The following is a 17,767-nucleotide window of genomic DNA, read 5'->3' on the forward strand; positions in this document are numbered from 1 at the left end:
TGACTTGCGTTGCCGTGATGTGTGAAGCATGAAACATGCCGAAAATGAGGGGCTGTCCAACCAGCAGCCAGTCTTGTTGGTCAACAGGCACGTCCGTGACCAAAAGAGCCCAGACAAGACATCGATAATATGGAACTTGTGATGCTATTGGTCCGCCAAGAATGTAACTCAACCTCGTCTTTTTGAACACGGGGGTGGGATTGGCTGATGTCACAGACGCCCCTGGTTCAAAAGTTCCCGAGGCCAAGAGAGCATCTTTAATTGACTGATCGTGGAGATGGTTGCGCATCCCAACATGTCATAATCGTCCACCCTTCCAACAAGATATGTATGATAGCAACTTCCAATCCGGGTGATATCAATACTCGATTCCTTCCTCACGCCCGCCCTTCGAGATCCTAACCATGCCCGCCAAACCTTGCTAGCAGTGGCCCAAAACCTCGAACTCAGAGCGCCAAAGCCAGGAGAAAGCCAACCGCCATTGCCTTGAGGCTTCTAGACACAGGGTCAGCAAATCTGCTCAAGCCATAGGGATATGGGCACGTACCGGCCAAAAAGCCCATTCGTGTCAGCAGCTTGATTTGTCGAATTGGTCGTCGTGGGGGCAGACTGGGTAGCTGTTGATACCTCTGGAGAGCCTGTGCCTGTTGCAGCCGACGATGTCGCAGAATCTTGAGAAGTGGCAGACAAAGTCAAGTTCGAGTTGGCCGTAGGAGCGGTCAAGTTGGATACCACGCTCGTGATGTTGGCAAGGATAGAGCTTGTGAGTTCCGACAGTTGGGACGCGTCAATGGGTGGCAAGGTGACCTCCAAATCGCCAAGGCTGTTCCCGGGCGTGAAGGTGACGGTGGCCTGAGGTGGCTTCTGCTGGTTGCTGTACACTGTGACGGTGCTGAGGCCGACAGTGGTGAGCTGAGCCAGCTGCTGGGTCCCGTTGGTCAACCCGTTGCCAACGATCACGGTGGCTGTTGTCGCGGCCACAGTGACGAGGGACACGTTGTCGGCCCTGGCGAGAGCGGCGGCGAGCAGGGCTCCGTGAAGAAGCATTGTCGGGAACATCTTGAGAGGGCCGATGGTGAGAAGGCCGTGATGCGTATTTGTCGGCCGAAGGACGAGGCAGATGGGATACTAGCTGAATCGGAATGTTGAGAGACAAGTTGGAATAGCGGCTCGATGTATTCATTTGGTTGTGGAGAGGAATCTTGCAACACGGGGGAGAAGACAGGATCGGGGAGAAGCCTTCCACATTCAGCTTCCCAACCAAATTCCGCCCAAGTCACCCGGATGCAGGACCGCAGAGTGGGAGGCACCTTCCTCATCAAAGGCAACTGAAGGCAGCAGCCTGGCAATGGCATCATCCACCCTGTTTCCAGCTGCGCCCAAGTACCTAACAAACCAACGGGAAGCTCCGAACCCCGTCCATGATCACTCTGCGGACTGGCTGTGGCAGAAGAGAGAGAACATGATGGCCTTGTGCTTGTTTGACGACAGGGACGACAAGTGGACGACCACATTTGGATATTCCCCGCGAACAGGAGGTGGTCGTGGGTGACCGCAGGCTCCTTCCTGAACACACCGTGGGGCTCGGGGGTCGGTGACGGGAGTTGATGGAGTCTTGTCGAATTTGTACGAGCATGTTCAGTCGAGACTTCCTGACTGGCCAGCTCAGGTGCCAGTGGCGGGCCTGAATAGTGGAAGTTGCTTGCTTGATGCTGTGGCAGGAGCGGTGGGCGATATGTAGGTAGGTACCTCAACTCTGAGCAATTCTCAGCTGCATAACTGAGAGCAGAACCACGGCACTGTGAGATAAACTTGAAGGAAATTGGTATCATGATGTACAAAAATGCTCGGTGTATACAAAATGTAACTGACATGGCCCATCAACCGCCCCTTGACTATACCTCTTTACAGCAAAGCAGCGCCGACGAGAAGCATCACGCCTGTGAGAGCGAAGCTTCCAAACGATACCCTCTCGCCCATCATTGGTGCGGCGGCACTGGGTTGTGAGGTGGTCGCCGCCGGAGTCGGCGCCGTGGTTTCCGACCCGCTGGACCCCGAATTGGACGATGAGCCAACGAGCGCCGACAGTGTGTCATCCGGCTGGAAGGATGCCGTGACGGCGCTGCCATTGACACAAGAGCCGCCGGGGGCTGGCGCGGAACCAGACACGAAGTTGACAGCGGCGCACTGTTCCCTGTGTTAGCGTATCGAGATACCGGGACATGTCGGGGAATTTGGCACATACCGCGTATAGAATGCCATCGCCAGCATTGCCGCTGATGCCTAGAAACCCCTTCTTCCCAGCCCACTCGCCGGGCACTGTCACAACAGGCTCGCAGAAGTTACCACGTCCAGTTTGTTGCACAATGGGGAACAGCTGCTCCCAGTCGCCGCCGGCTTTGGGGTCAAGGGTACCACGGATCAACCAATTGCCTTGAGCATGCCCATTGAATAGTTGTACGTAGTCGCCTTCGACGTGGAAATCGGTCGCCGTGTTTTGATCAATGTCGGCATTGGCACCACCGCATGGTGCCGTGGCCTGCGAGCTGCTCTCAGCCGTCAGAGGGGAGGGATGTTGAAGCTCGAAGTGGGCATTGGCCGTTGTCGACAGGAGAAGGAGGCCGGCAGCGAGAACGGATCTGAGAGACGCCATGTTATCGTAATGAGAGACTGAAGAGTAAGGTGGAACAGGAGGAGCAGACAACAAAACAAAGGCAACGGGGCCAGGGAAAGTTTAAAGGAATTGAGGCGGAGTTCCCCTTCGAGCTCCAACAGGGGGGAGCTTAAAGAGGGACAGTGCCGAGTCGCGAGACAGGGACCAGATGGTTGTATGGGTACGTACCTTTCTTGATCCACTTGGCGATATCTGCTATCAACCATCAACTTGACATGCGTTTCTACTTCCTATTGCATCCCATGTAGTCACGCCAATAACTCTGCCCGACAAACAAGAACTAGCCAATTGACGTCGACAGCAAGCTCTCTTATTCGCGATATCTCGGGAAGCATTTCATGCCGTAACACATTGATGTTACGGTTGAGAAACCGGGATCCTGGGTCGCAGTGACATAAGACCAGCACCGGCAGGCTCGGCACCGCCTATGTATGTGACCTGAGCCTCTACGAAGAGGTATCTATTTAGAATCGGCCTCGCGTTGAGATGCTCGACATCGCTACATCAGGTCTCGATGTCAGTGGGAGCTGCTTGTCACCATCTGTCAAGCTTTCCGCCCAGATGTTGCGGAGCTTATCAGAACGACATCAGGTAACTGATTTCCACCAGATAATCTCAGACAAGTCGCCTCACCACCATACCTATCTCTGGGCCGTGGCATGGAGGGTTTCCCAACACATCCCAATGTTTTCTACTTAGGTATGCTTCCAGATCATCGTGTGGAGTGAGTGTACCTACTCACATATTTGAAGAAGTGAAGCATGTCGTCAGCAGTTGTGTGGGGTAGATGCATCTTGTGCATGAATAACGGCGCCAAACCGCAAATGGAAGCTGCCAGGGTCTTTGTGTGCGGGTGGTCTTTCCCCAGAGGGGCATAGCCTGGCGCGGGGCGAGGGGGTTTGAGCAAATTCTGGGCCGCTAACGATCTGATTTCTGGCAACGCCGCATCCTCATGCGCACGACAATGTCCTCTAGCCAGTGACAACTTGCTCTGCCCGTCTCAGCTTCCCTGCTGGGTGAGGATGCTGCGGCTTCACAATGATCGCAAATGATGGAACTGTGTCTGTGGTGTACGACCTTTTCCATGCCCTGTTTGCCTATGGGGGCGGTGTCCGTCGGCTTGTGTGGGACTATGGGACACCTACACGGCAGGCGGATCTCAAATGGCTGGCATTTAGCCACCAGGGACCGGTGACTATCAGGGCCATCATCATTCGATGCTATTCTTCTTGTTTGGTGACTTTTTTTATCCGTTGTTAATGAAATCGCATCAAGATTATTGACCCGGCAATCCACCCCGCCGGTACTGCTGCTGAAGTTGCACTGCGCTACTGTGTTCCATCCACTCTCGCTCACTGCTCGCCTCGCTGGCCATCTGGGTCCAGATTTTCCAGATCCCCGGAGCCTCCTTGTTTTCTGTCATTTGCCGCCAGGCAGGAACCTCACCCGGCGTTTCCTCGCGACATTTTTTGTCCTGCGGACCCATTCATCACAGGAGACTCACGCCAGGCTAGGAGACTGATTAATGGTGAAAAAGTCAGGGTATCACAACCTCGAGCCCGGTGAAGGGAAGAGTTGGCCGACATATAAGGGAGGGCTTTGCCGCCCATTTGGTGACGGCAACATCAAAAAGCTGTGGGAATGGATCATGATCATGGCTCCCACGGGGGCGGTGGGACGGAAAACACGACCTACCCTGTTACAAACGAAGAACTGGCGCAGCGGTTCTGGTACATTGTCGCGGGGTTTGTGGGCGCGTTTCTGGTCTGCCGGGTTATAAACTGGTACAAGTTGGAAAGAAGGTTAGCGGTTATTCCTGACATTTCTATCAGAGCTGGACTCATGCTAACAAGGGGCACTTGTTCTCAGACTACGACGGCACACGTCGAGTTCCGTCCAATCTCCAACAAAACCGGACACGGCCTTTCTAGAGCTGTGGGCAACCTTTACGGCTGTGGTTCGTGAAGTTAGCTATCCCCAGCTGTATGTCCCAGCAAGGGGGTTTTCCTGGTTGACGCCGCCTCCAGGAGGCCGCGTCATTGTCCTGTTGGTATACTGGATCATCGTGATTTACATGGCCACCGATGGTGCCATATTTCCAGATGTCTTTCATTGGGAACGCATTGGCTATCGCAATGCTTGGGTCACTATCACCCAGCTGCCGCTGCTCTATCTGCTTTCTTCCAAGTGCAACGTTGTAGGCTTCATCACGGGTATCAGCCATGAGAGGCTCAACTGGCTGCACCGATGGGTGGCCCGCACCATGCTCGCCACAGGAGCTGTTCACGGCTTCTACTTTTATGCCGACTGGGCGCGTTCTGAGCTTGTCGACTATCAGATCAAGATGATGCCCATGATCAAGTATGGGTTCGGCGCCTGGGGTCTTTTGTTGTGGGCCTGTGTCTCCGGGCTGGCGCCATTGCGGCGGTTGTCCTATGAGTTCTTTGTCTTGCAACACATCGTCACTGCTGTCTTGTTGCTATGGTTGATATACGTCCACATTCCTGTCGACGCCAGATACAACCTGTGGTTTGCCATTGCGGCCCTCTGCTTCGACCGGTTTTGCCGAACAGTGATGTTGGTTTGGCAGAACGTTAAGGCGTTGCCTGACAAGAAGAGATGCACGGGAGGACAACGGATTGGGCATCAAGCCCAGGTGCGTGCGGTTGGGGACTCGATCACGGTAGTTACCATCAAGGATGTCCACTTCAAGTGGAGAGCTGGTCAGCATCTTTATCTTTGGATGCCCCGAGTTGGTATTGCCGAAGCTCACCCTTACACCATTGCCTGCGCCCATCAGCTCCCCGAGACTTGCATCTGCAACAGCATTCAACTTGTCGTTCGTAAACACGGTGGATTTTCCAAACGACTGCACGAATTAGCGACCAAGGCCCAGTTGGCTGGGAAGAAGGAGAGGCTGACAGCATTTGTCTCCGGGCCGTATGGAGCGCCACCGCGGTGGGACATTTACGAGACTATAGTACTCATCTCGGCTTCCACCGGTGCATCCTTTACGCTGCCCATTCTCGAAAGTGTGCTCCAACACAAGGGCACAAACTGTGTCAAGAGGATTGACTTCCTCCTGACCACCAAACAGGGCGAGGAGATTGACTTTTATGTGACGCGACTTCACGAGCTGATTGAGCATGCCAAAGGCACAGGCATCGAGCTCCACGTTCACATTGCCGTTACCCAGGGGCCGACATCGTTCTCGGTCAGCCAAGATGGCGTGACTGCCGACAGCTCGTCTGGTTCCTCTACAGGAACCAACTTTGGACGAGGGAAGAAGGTGGCTGATGAGAAGATCACGAGCCAGGGACCATTATCCAGTCCCGGTGACATCGAACAAACAGCACGGGCGATTCCAGTGGAGCGGAAGAGGTCGAGCCACGCCAGTACGGACTCGCACGTATTTTACTCGAGTGTCCGACCAGACATCGAGGCCTACATCAGAGGACCTGTGGAGGCAACCGGGGGGGAGACCAGCGTCGTTGTATGTGGCGGCCCGAGTCTTGTTGCCAGGACAAGAAATTGCGTTGCGAGCCTATCGGATGAACGGGCGGTTCACAAGGGAACCGGGGCACAAGGGATACAATTATTTGCTGAAGAGTACAGTTTCTAGATGAGGTAGATAGATAGATATCTTACATCTGGTCTCAAATGATACCAACATCCATCCCAACACCAACAAGCAAGGCTGTGCGACTCAGCCCTGGAGAAACTGAGAGTTCTTATTGGCTGTGAATTTGTAGTGGGGCGACTGCAAGGCGTGTTACGGAGTAAACATTTTTTTTTTTTTGGCTCGTCAGTTGGACTGGTTTCAGGCTGGCAGTCACCACCAGCGACTCAGCAGTTGTGAGTCAACGTTGGCCCACAGATGTGACTGATGGTCCGCCATAGGGTTGGTACCAGTTGAGAGAGGGTAAATCAACCTACAAAAAAGCACCCATGCTTTCCCTACCGGTCCGCCCAAGTGCCCTTTTGCCTTGCCTCCCGCGCTCCAGGTCTCTTCTTTTACACAGACACTTCTTGGCAGGCACGCGCACACTGCATTCTTCTTTTGGGCCCCACTTCCAGACACTGAACCCCTCCATCCGGAAGCCGAACCCCTCCACTGAGAAATTGAGCCCCTCCATTCCTTCGCGAAGCAGCATCACTGTCACCTGCAACCGCTACAACTCCTGGCAGTCACCACGACGATACACACACAGCACCACAGCCATGGAACAGCTTCAGCAACAGGTTGAGGGCCTTAATCTCAATGCCATCACCGAGTTTCCCAACTGCTACCCCGATGTCAACCCCCTCGATGTCTACCGCGCCCATCTCGCCAACGTCCTGACCGAGGTTACCGGTGTCGACAAGAACATCATCTACCCTGCCCTGTCATGGACTCAAAGTCTTGACAAGGGCGACTTGGTCCTCGCCGCGCCCGCCCTCCGTCTCCCTAAGGGCGGTCCCAAGCCCGACCAGATCGTTCAAGATTGGGCCGCCAAGTTCCCCGAAAACGACCCTCTCTTCGAGAAGCCACACGTACACAGCTACTTCATGTCTTTCTTCTTCAAGGGCGCGCCCCTCGTAAACAGCATTCTCCCCACCATTCTTCAGAAGGGCAAGACATTCGGTACCAACCCATCATTGGGTCTCAAGGACCCCAAGGAGCCAAGCGCGGGACGAAAGAAGATTATTGTCGAGTTCTCGTCGCCGAATATTGCGAAGCCTTTCCATGCTGGTCACCTTCGCAGCACGATTATCGGCGGTTTCCTCGGTAACCTGTATGAGGGCGCAGGATGGGACGTGACCAGGATCAATTATCTTGGTGATTGGGGCAAGCAATATGGTCTTCTGGCCCTGGCGTTCGAGAAGTTCGGTGATGAGAAGGCTCTGGAGCAAGACCCCATCAACCACCTTTTCCAACTCTATGTTCGCATCAATACGGAGATGACCGAGGAGAAGGAGCAAATCGCGAAGCGCAAAGAGGCTGGTGAGGATGTGACAGAGGCTGAGGCCAACAGCTTGGACGAACAGGCCCGTCGCTATTTCAAGAAGATGACCGACAGGGATGAAAAGGCGCTAGCCATGTGGAAGAAGTTCCGCGACCTCAGCATTGTGAGGTACAAGCAGACCTATGCCCGTCTCAACATTCACTTTGACGAGTACAGCGGTGAGAGTCAGGTGTCCGAGGCTGACATGGCTGATATCGGAAAGCAGCTGGAGGAGAAGAAGATCAGCAAGGAGGATAATGGCGCGCAACTTATTGACTTCTCCGAGCTTGTCCCCGGCAAGGAGGGCAAGCGCCTGGAGAAGCCTCTTGTCAGGAAGAGGGATGGCACTGCTCTCTACCTGACCCGTGATATTAGCGAACTGTTGGCTCGTCATGCCAAGTACAACTTTGACAAGATGATCTACGTCGTCGCCTCGGCCCAAGACTTGCATCTCAAGCAGCTCTTCAAGATCATTGAGCTCTTAGGCCACAAGGATATTGCTGACAAGTGCCAGCACATCAACTTTGGCCTGGTTCTCGGTATGAGCACTCGCAAGGGTACCGTCAAGTTCCTGGATGACATTCTCCGCGATGTTGCCGACAAGATGCACGAGACCATGAGGAAGAACGAGGACAAGTATAACCAAGTGGAGAACCCCGACGCTGTTGCCGACGTCCTTGGTATCAGCTCTGTCATGGTCCAAGACATGACTGGCAAGAGGTAAGCAAGCAACATATGCCCCACTGGGTGCGAATTGGAATCAAGAATACTGAACTTTGGGGATAACAGGATCAACAACTACACCTTCAACATGGATCAAATGACATCGTTTGAGGGCGATACCGGCCCGTATCTTCAATATGCGCACGCCCGTGTGTGCTCCATTAAGCGCAAGGCTGGCCTCAGCGACGAGGAGATTGCTAGCGCCGACTTCTCACTGTTGACGGAAGCCCATGCTGTCAACATTGTCCGTCTTCTGGCGCAGTGGCCCGATGTCTTCAGTAACACCTTGAGGACGCTGGAGCCCACAACCGTGTTGGCCTACCTCTTCAAAATGACACACGCCCTGAGCAGCTCCTATGATGTATTGAGGATCATGGGTAGCGAGCCTGCGGTTTTGAAGGCCCGCATGGCGCTCTACGAGGCGGCCCACATTGTGCTGGGCAACGGCATGCGCCTGCTGGGTCTGAGCCCCGTTGAACGGTACGTCTCCATCCCATCATAAACCTCCTTGACATCATTTCTCGTGGTCGTGCATGACACTGACACCTTTTTAGTATGTAAATTTGGTTGTTTTTTATCGGGGAGCGGGGGCGAAGCATGGTGCCATGATGGTATAGTAGGTACGAAAAGCAATGAATGAACAACGAAGAATTACTAAGGTCATCTCAAATTGCTGCATGTTATGCTTCTGATGCATGGTTGTCAGGTGGACAACAAATGACTTCTAACCGACTTGACGGGCAATGTCATTGCTGTCGCCCCTCTGCAAACTCGCAGGGGAGCGCGGTGATCGCATACTGACTAGCACGCTGACCGCACCAACGCTTGATGTTTCTGTTGGAAAGGCAGAGGCCACGAGGATAAGGTGGAAATGATTAGGAAGTGGGGTTGGGGAAACACCGATGGAGTGGAAGGGGTGGAAAGGATGTCCGCTACTTCATGATGAAGAGATGTGTATCAAGCACAAACGCCCAACCCGGCGATTCACCCTGTGTGCAAGCCACTATTCGGCACTTCTTTATGGGGTGAGATACGGAGTGAGGGGGGGCTGGGGGGTTCGAGAAGAGGTTGGTGGATATGGAAGCATGGAAGGGCACTCTCGGAGACATTTGAGATCCCGTCTTTTGTGTTCTTCCGGCTTGGTTGTCCGACAACTGTCATGCAGTTTGCCGGGGGTCGATCATGTCTGTGGCTCGGTCTGCTGCCTGGTGGTTTGCTGGCACATCACCTGTGGTGACTTTTGTGTAGGCGGGTGGGGGTATTCGCTTGTCCAGGCTCGGTGCCGTCGGGCACTCGCAAGGGGCAGTATGGTTGGTGTAGGTTGCCATATCGTATTTGTATACACACACATGATACGTGCGGTTGATGTTGTGGAAAGAGCCCCAACTGTTCCCAGTCCCACGTTTTGGATGGTTACGGGTGACTACGGCGCCGGCGGTGGTGGTGGTGGTGGCGATGATCCAACATCTCGGCGCTGATGCTGGATGGATGGCACGATGGGTCGATAATGTGGAAGGGAAAACAATGCTTTGGCGAAAGGGCCCTTGTGGTTGATACGGTGGAATGCGATGGGATGCGATTGGCCTGAGGACAAGTTGGCTGCAGGCAAAGTGATAACCAAACATCCTTCCCGTGTTCGGTCCGCATCAAGGCGAGAAGGCCTTGTTTTATCTTGACTGATGATATTGCAATCAAGCATTGCCAAGCGGGCCGATGTTCCAGAGAGATAGATGCGACGCGATGGATGATATGTACCAAGATTGCCGACTACTACCTTACCTTCTTGTCGATATCAACTTATTAACCAAGCCACCAGCTCAAAGGAGGTCAGAGACTCGGAAAGATGGTGGGCTGTCCAGCCTTTGAAACCACTCAAAAAGTTCCGGCAAGCACCGTCTTTTTGTGCACGGGGAATTGGGAAGGATCCGGCGTCCCGAATACTCAGAAGCAGTGTCCCTCTGTGCGACGTTCGCTTCAAGTTGTTGGCAACACAACAGGACCGAGTAAAGAAAGGAAGGGTAAAAGAAGTGAAGATCCATGGATGACGTTGCAGCGGGGCGAAGCTGGGTTGATTGCTGAGCAGCAGCTTGGGAGGTCAAGGTAGCCAAGCCATTGGGTCACAGTGGAAGGGAAAGAAAGTTGTGACGGAATATCCGTAGTGTGGTGGAAAAGGGATTTGAGTGGCTTCCATAAGGCGAGTGGGCTGCGTGGGCGCCGAGGGGCCAGGGGTCAATCACCGAGAGATGCATACCTAGTCTTGGCTGTCATTGGTAAAGTCAATTCCCCCATTATTTACCACACTTTTCCTCTCCACGATGAAGATCGATCGATAAGCTCAGATAAAGACATGCTAAGAATAGCCGTGCGGGACGTCAGGTCAAGTGGGCGAAGTGAGTGTGGGGAGTTGCGCTCAGACCCTTTACACACAGCAAAATAACAACAACAACAACAACAACAACAACAGTAACAACAAACACGGACTCACAGTCAGGTCGGGCACAGATGAGGTCAGTTGTCAGCTGGACACAGCAGCCGAGGGGTCAATCAATAATACACAACACGCTGTCAAGCTGTGGAGAGAAGCTAGCTACCTTGCCTGGGGAGCCGGGGTCAGCCGGGCTGTGATTCCGGACAATGTGCGTCTGGCCTGCTGCCGTGAACGTGTGGCTTCGGCTGTTGTGGACAACTGAGACCAATAAGACATTCGGTCTGGCCTTGCCGAAAAGTGCGGCTCACAAAAAACATCCCGAAGGGGGGGGCTGAGTAGGAGGGACGGGTTGTTCGGTCTTGGCTGGTCGTTTTCTTCCATCATCCCGCAACCCGTTGGCAAGTGGTCAGTGGGCGATTTAGTGCCGCCGAGAAAAACCGGTTTCAAACCTTATTTTAGCTGCTTGTATTACCGAAATGGAGGGTACAGCTTTCTCCTCGCCCTCAGGTTTGTCCTCCAAGGCCAAGCCAAGTCGTTCGCAATGGGATATGCAACGAACCACTGTATGCCATGGTCGTCGGCATTACCACCGCCCTGCGACCCTTGGTTCCATGTCGTGTATGCACCAACAACCAGGCTAGAGCAGAGTGACTGATCTTCAGGTCCTGATGGCCAGTTGCAACGACCACTTTTGTTTTCTCTCCTGCAGCATCTTAGGCGAGGTGGTTACTTGTTTTGTTGAGATCTTTTCATCATGATCCCAGCAGTCCAAGGAAGACACATGCCCGTAGGGTCCATTCCGACGTGATGGGTAGGAAAGAGACAAGCATGCCCTGTGGGACTAAGGCATGGCTGTATGTACTATGTAGAGCGGGCGGCGAATCTTGTCCTGCGTGTGTTTCTTTTCCTTCGGTGTCTTGGTAATTCCTTGGTAGTTCTTCGTTCCCTATTGGCTGGTGGATGATCCCACTGGTGAGCTGGGCTGAGTGGGCTGTACTGGAACGGATTATCTATGTTGTCGATACCCCGAGTATCACCACATATCATACCCCTTCTTCCTCGCTACTGGCATCAGGTTTCTCTCCTACCCATCATCCGCCCACTTTACTGCCTACCTCTTTGACATATACCGGTCCCCGTACACCCTGAACCAAGACATCCAGTTCCTTTCAAACTACCTACATCGTACCCGGTGGTTAGCAGTCCGAGACTCATCATCCTCGTTGTGGTTCACCATTTACAGGCCATGGCCTTCGCTTTACTTCTCTTATTGGCGACAGTGGTTGCCCTGGTGGCAGTACATCGTTACCTCAACCGACAAAAGCTACCAGCAGGCGTCCGTCCCTTACCGGGCCCTCGAGGTATCCCATTCATTGGCCGAGTACACGACATCCCGGAGAATGCCTCGTGGCTAAAGTTTTACGAATGGAGTAAGGAGTATGGCGCCATCTACCAGATGGAGATCTTTGGCACTGTCCATGTCTGGATTTCGTCTGAGAAGGTTGCCCATGATTTGCTGTCCAAGAGGGCCCTGATCTACTCGGACAGACCGACGATTCCCAACTTGCCTGATAACAGGACCAGTGGTGATTACCTTGCCTTGTTGGGCCGCACTGGTATGCGCCCTCCTCTCTCATTCTCGAACACAATCCGGTGCTAGAATACTAACCAAGACATGAACAGAAACATGGAAGCGCCAACGCAAGCTCTGCAACCACTTGATGCACACCTCGGCCCTCGCCTCGCTTCACTCATATCCCACCCGTGAGCGCGATAGATTTCTTTACCTCATGGGAAGCGACCCTTCCAAGTACCTCGAGTGGATCGAGCAGTTCACGTCTCGCACCGTCTCTCGCCTGTCCTGGGGAACCGCCAAACCAGCCCAGATCCTCCGGCACACGACCTTTGGCCTGCTGCAGACCATCTCACCTTCCGGCGCGTTGCCAAACATCATCTCCTTCCTGCAGCACGTCCCTCTTGCGCTAAGCCCGTGGAAGAAGAAGGAAGCGGCTAGACACGCGCTCGAGGACAGGTTGTTCAAGGCCAATATCGACTTTGTCAGGAGAAGTCTCGAGTCTGGAAGTTGTGAGGAGTCCTTTGTCGGCACGTTCATGAAGAGTCAGTTGCCTGCTGAGGGTAAGGACGAGAAGGAGAGGTTGAAGTGGGGAGATCAAGAGGAGGCGATGCATGTTGTCGGTCTGATGGCGATCGCTGGGGCGTTGACGATTGGGAGCCCGATTCAGAGCTACATCCTGGCCATGTGTCATTACCCCGAGGCTCAAAAGGCGTTGCAGGAGGAGATTGACCGGGTTTGCGAGGGGAGGTGCCCGCAGTGGGAGGACAGGGAGAAGCTGCCTATGCTGAGAGCGGTGGTCAAGGAGGTGATTCGGTGGAGGCCGCCGGTGCCCACGGGCATTCCCCATGCGATTGAAAAGGATGATGTCTATGAGGGGTATCTCATTCCCAAGGGGGCGACGATTCATGCGTTAGAGTGGTGAGTTTTTGCCTTCCCCCTTTCCCCCCCTTTTAGTGTGATGAAGCTAACAAGTAGAAAAACAGGGGCATCACCCGCGATGAGGAGACCTACCCCTGCGCCGATGAGTTCCTTCCGGCCCGCTGGGTCGACCCGGCCTATCCCACCTTCAAGGAGCCCCTCACACAATACCCGAATCTCAACGGCTTTTCTCAGTTTGGTTTTGGCAGGCGAACGTGCCAAGGCATCCCCATCGTGGAGCAGGATCTGTTCCTCTCGATGGGCGGCATGGCCTGGGCCTTTGACATCCGCAAAAAGGTAGACCCGGTGACCGGCAAGGTCATCCCCGTGCACTGGAACGACTACACGCCTCTCTTGATCGCCAAGCCCTGCAAGTTTGATTTTGACGCCATCCCAAGACAGGAGGGTAGGATGGAGGAGCTCAGGCAAATGTTTGATTCTGCGAGGGAGGAGGAAGAGCAACAAGACAAGGCGATCGCGATGGATATCAGCCAGTTTGAGAAGGACCTGGGTGCCGAGAAGATTTACCGCGACAAGGCATGTGAGATTAGGTATGCCGACGCTGCGGCGCAGTCGGATGAGCTTGAGCAGACGGCCTCTGAGGGGTCTTCGACGCCACTGGAGCCTGGGCTTGAACTTGGGGATTCGAGTTCCGAGGCCGATACCGAGAGCGACTTCGGAAAGGAATCGCTCAGCACGAGGATGAGGGTTGTGTTGGACGGCCGGGTTGAGAAGACGCTCGGGATTGAGCCTGTGGTGAGCGTGACGGGAGCACCAGGCGCGTGGAAGTGGGCTTAGTGATGATGGCTGGCCATGATTTTGCGATGTTTCTAATGAATGAGGGCTGCATTGGGATTGGGACTTGGGCTGGGTATTTGGGTCTATCAAAGTGAAATACCCAAAGGAAACTGGTAGTATTTGGATGGACGGAGTTTGGAAAAAATGGGTTGGTTGTTTTGATGATCGACAGGGCGGGTGCCCTCTTTTCTTTTGTTTTTCTTTCTTCTTATTCAATTAGTATTAGCATAACCTAAGGTAGGTTTCTTGGAGCAGATATCAACTGAACTCTCCTCTTGAAATGACTAAGAAACGTGCCCTACATGGCCATCGAGGTAGCAATTGACTCTCGTTGTCTTGTAACTACGCTTAGGGTGCTGGTGTTGTTCAAAATTTAGTTCAATGTTAACTCGTGCGAAAAAGAGCCGGGATGACTGGATGTTGATGGATTCGGATGTTGATGAGAACATGAGGGCGCCCGCATGATGTTCTGGAATGAAGAGAGGCCCGGAAAATGGCTTTCATCTCGCGTTGGGCGACTCTGCATCGAGCATTGTGTGGTGGAGTGGCAAAACGGCTGGTGGCTTGACCAATAGCACGGCCATCTCTCCTGCCCAGGCATTAACATGGAACGGCGAATCTTGCGAGAAGGACCCTTCTTCTGGCGTTGACCTGGCTAAATGTGTTTATGGTGGTATCCAAGCCCGGTAGCGTCTTTTCTACCCACCAACGAGAAGCGTCAGATGCCTGTTGGTGCTGGCTGTCACTAACGGCCCCATGTGACTGCTCCGCCGTACAGTCTTCTTAGTGGCCGCCATGTCCACGACCCCAAGGCACCATGCTCTCCCATGTGGCCAATCCAGCGTGGTGTCTTGCAGTGCCGCTGCCAGACAGCAGCATGATAAGCAGGAGAGATGACAGATGACAGGGGGCTGGGACAGTTAGGTGATATAGGTCGATATTAAAAACCTGGGGAACTGCCGTCTTCACCTGGATTTCACCCAGGCTCAGGCTCTCAACATCATCATCACCGGGCAACCTCCTTCCCACTTTTTCTCGACCTCTCCCATCACCTTGACCAGCACACAATGGGCCAGGGACCCAGCACCAGCGCCCTGCAGCAATGCATCCAGGGGGTTGCCAACAACCGAGCCAACTTCGCTGCTTTTGCCGGGAGCCCACTTTACCAGATTCAATGGGTCAAGCCGTACAATCTTGATGTGCACGTCGAGCCTGCCGCCGTTGTGAGGCCAGAGACGGCACAGGATATTTCCGACATTATCAAGTGCGCCAATGCCAACGGCGTCAAGGTGCAGGCCAAGTCTGGGGGGCACTCCTATCAGAATTACGGCGCTGGCGGGAGTGATGGGGCTGTTGCCATCGACATGGTCAACTTTCAGAAATTTTCAATGGACACCAAAACATGGTATGCTACCATAGGGGCTGGAAATCGCCTGGGAGAGGTGGACAAGAAGATGCACGCCCAAGGAGGACGGGCCATGGCCCATGGTGTCTGTCCTGGTGTTGGCCTTGGTGGTCATGCTACGATTGTAAGTGACTCTTCAAATCATGTCTTGCTGGATGCTTGCTAACTTGACCATCAAAGGGAGGATTGGGCCCCATGTCGAGAATGTGGGGATCTGCCTTGGATCATATTGTCGAAGTTGAAGTCGTCACCGCCGACGGCAAAATCCAGAGAGCGAGCGCCACGCAGAACGAGGATCTTTTCTGGGCCCTCAGAGGCTCTGCGTCTGGGTTCGGAGTCATCACCGAGTTCGTTGTGAGAACACATCCCGAGCCGGCCAACGTTGTTCAGTACGAATACACCATCAAGCTCGGGAAACAGGCCGATGTCGCTCCTTTGTACTCGAAATGGCAGGCTTTGATGGCGGACCCCAAGCTTGACCGTCGGTTCGGATCCATGTTCATCATGTTCCCTCTTGGCGCTATCATCACTGGCACATTCTATGGAACTCAGGAGGAGTTCTTGACAACTGGCATCCCCAACGCTCTTCCGCAAGATGGCAACGGCCATCTGGTCATCAACGACTGGCTTGGGGGTTTGGCTCATGATGCCGAAAAGGAGGCACTATATCTGTCTGGGCTTGCTATGCCATTCGTATCACGCTCTCTGGCCTTCAAGCGACAGGATCTCCTGGGACCGGAAAAGATCAAGGACATTTTCAACTGGGTCGACACCCAAAAGAAAGGCACGCTCCTGTGGTTCATCATCTTCGACGCCGCAGGGGGTGCTATTGAGGACGTACCGCAGAATGCCACGGCCTTCGCTCATCGTGACAAGGTCATGTACTACCAGTCTTATGGCATTGGACTGCCCGTGACAAAAACCACCAAGGATTTCATCACCGGATTTCATGACCAGGTTGTTCAGAAAGCCGGTCCAGGCACTTGGGGCACGTATCCAGGGTACGTCAACAACGCTTTGGTCGACCAGCAAAAGCAGTACTGGGACTCCAACCTGCCCGCATTGGAGCAGATCAAGGCTCGGTGGGACCCCAAGGACTTGTTCCACAACCCAGGGAGTGTGAGGCCTGCCAAGAACTAGTGTCTTATCCTCATTTTCAGGCGATTTGTACTTGTAGAATAGAGATACCCGATTGCATTAATGTTTACGTGTTATCTGGCTTCCGAATCAGGACATGACTTTCACTGCAGTGATCCTTAGACTAGGTAGTTGGATGTAGTTGAGGACGGGTGAATGTGTGCAAAGCCACTCAAAACAGCCACCCAACCCCAAACATTCAGCGGCTGGGCTCCCTCGTGATGCTTCAACCCTTGCCAATAAATATGTATACAAAGTTTGCGAGATCCTATCTCCGACTTGCACAGCTAAGGTTCTCTCCATCTCTCCACGATCATCTAAGTGACCAACCCCTTTCTACAGCGATGACTGACACAGATCTTCTGCCGGACGCCGTGATTAGATGGGCTCCCACAATTGATGCACTTGACAAAGCCATTGCCAAAAACATGCCCCTGTGTCCATCCACACGCTCCGGCGAACAAGAATTCAACCATCTCTGGCATAACGTCTTTACCTCCCTTGCCGCCGAAATCGAAGAAGATGACACCATCCCCTTGCACCTGACTTCGCCTCCGCGTCCCACCTTCTCCATCAAGATTTTCACGAAACCAGTTCGGGACAGGACTTGCTGGTGTGATAACACTGGCTATGATTTCCAAATCGTCCTTAGAAACCCATCTGGTGTTACCAAAGGGGATTTGGTAAGGGGCATAAGGGATTATCTGTATAGCGAGGAAGGGTCACAGACAAGGGTTTTCTACAGGCCAGGACAGCCGGGCGATGGACTGGGAAAGCAGGAGGTGGATATGAAGCGGGTAGTGGTTTACGATTCGACTTGGTATATCATGGACAATGAAGAGGACATACCTGATGAAAATGAAACACGTTTCGAGGGATGCACATGGAGGGATCCCGAGATCGTGCTGTTTTGTTGCACAATGGAGAAGGTGGAGGAACGACGGAAGGAAAACAACAGAATTGGGGACACGTATATGAAAGATGCGGCGGAGTGATCCAATTGTAGGTGTTTCCAGGCGTGTGCCTGCACGCAAACCAAAATATATTCCACTCATCAGTTACCCAAAACGCCTTGATGTAAACTAAAGGGCATTGCGCTGATTCCCGAGGCCAAAAACCGCCT

At 53.5% G+C, this 17,767-nt stretch overlaps 7 protein-coding genes across 7 annotated transcripts; 5 read left to right on the top strand and 2 right to left on the bottom strand.

Moving 5' to 3' along the window:
* Window positions 1-183: 183 nt before the first annotated feature.
* FRP1 (ferric-chelate reductase Frp1) lies at window positions 184-6,296 on the top strand (the record flags this gene model as incomplete). Its single annotated transcript, XM_062950107.1, has 4 exons — window positions 184-2,834; window positions 2,976-3,373; window positions 3,427-4,476; window positions 4,544-6,296. Exons 3-4 carry the CDS (start codon window positions 4,316-4,318, stop codon window positions 6,294-6,296), a joined length of 1,914 nt encoding a protein of 637 aa, XP_062795822.1. The 5' UTR covers window positions 184-2,834; window positions 2,976-3,373; window positions 3,427-4,315.
* QC764_704485 (uncharacterized protein) lies at window positions 447-1,059 on the bottom strand (the record flags this gene model as incomplete). The annotated part of the gene is made up of 2 exons (XM_062950109.1): window positions 447-495; window positions 548-1,059. 2 exons carry the CDS (start codon window positions 1,057-1,059, stop codon window positions 447-449), a joined length of 561 nt encoding a protein of 186 aa, XP_062795823.1.
* Window positions 1,906-2,803, bottom strand: QC764_704480 (uncharacterized protein; the record flags this gene model as incomplete). The annotated part of the gene is made up of 2 exons (XM_062950108.1): window positions 2,246-2,803; window positions 1,906-2,187 (listed from the first exon to the last, which is right to left on the bottom strand). Exons 1-2 carry the CDS (start codon window positions 2,651-2,653, stop codon window positions 1,906-1,908), a joined length of 690 nt encoding a protein of 229 aa, XP_062795824.1. The 5' UTR covers window positions 2,654-2,803.
* Window positions 6,297-6,622: 326 nt separating the features above from the next.
* Window positions 6,623-8,943, top strand: SYR1 (arginyl-tRNA synthetase; the record flags this gene model as incomplete). Its single annotated transcript, XM_062950106.1, has 3 exons — window positions 6,623-8,379; window positions 8,449-8,862; window positions 8,937-8,943. 3 exons carry the CDS (start codon window positions 6,623-6,625, stop codon window positions 8,941-8,943), a joined length of 2,178 nt encoding a protein of 725 aa, XP_062795825.1.
* Window positions 8,944-12,056: 3,113 nt separating this feature from the next.
* On the top strand, window positions 12,057-14,680 carry QC764_704450 (uncharacterized protein; the record flags this gene model as incomplete). Its single annotated transcript, XM_062950105.1, has 3 exons — window positions 12,057-12,426; window positions 12,494-13,304; window positions 13,370-14,680. 3 exons carry the CDS (start codon window positions 12,057-12,059, stop codon window positions 14,100-14,102), a joined length of 1,914 nt encoding a protein of 637 aa, XP_062795826.1. The 3' UTR covers window positions 14,103-14,680.
* Window positions 14,681-14,781: 101 nt separating this feature from the next.
* On the top strand, window positions 14,782-16,753 carry QC764_704440 (uncharacterized protein). The gene is made up of 2 exons (XM_062950104.1): window positions 14,782-15,631; window positions 15,688-16,753. Exons 1-2 carry the CDS (start codon window positions 15,170-15,172, stop codon window positions 16,645-16,647), a joined length of 1,422 nt encoding a protein of 473 aa, XP_062795827.1. The 5' UTR covers window positions 14,782-15,169; the 3' UTR covers window positions 16,648-16,753.
* A 112-nt stretch (window positions 16,754-16,865) lies between these two features.
* Window positions 16,866-17,639, top strand: QC764_704437 (uncharacterized protein; the record flags this gene model as incomplete). The annotated part of the gene is made up of 1 exon (XM_062950103.1): window positions 16,866-17,639. One exon carries the CDS (start codon window positions 16,866-16,868, stop codon window positions 17,637-17,639), a length of 774 nt encoding a protein of 257 aa, XP_062795828.1.
* Window positions 17,640-17,767: the final 128 nt, after the last annotated feature.

The sequence above is a fragment of the Podospora pseudoanserina genome (genome assembly GCF_035222485.1).
Source record: "Podospora pseudoanserina strain CBS 124.78 chromosome 7 map unlocalized CBS124.78p_7.2, whole genome shotgun sequence".
In the NCBI taxonomy this organism is placed as follows: Eukaryota; Fungi; Ascomycota; class Sordariomycetes; order Sordariales; family Podosporaceae; genus Podospora; species Podospora pseudoanserina.

What these genes read in the sequence shown, in the direction of transcription:
- QC764_704440 (XM_062950104.1), top strand. Translation starts at nt 15,170, where the DNA reads ATGGGCCAGGGACCCAGCACCAGCGCCCTGCAGCAATGCATCCAGGGG. An exon ending in TTGGTGGTCATGCTACGATT is followed by an intron (nt 15,632 to 15,687) that starts GTAAGTGACTCT and finishes TGACCATCAAAG; the next exon opens with GGAGGATTGGGCCCCATGTC.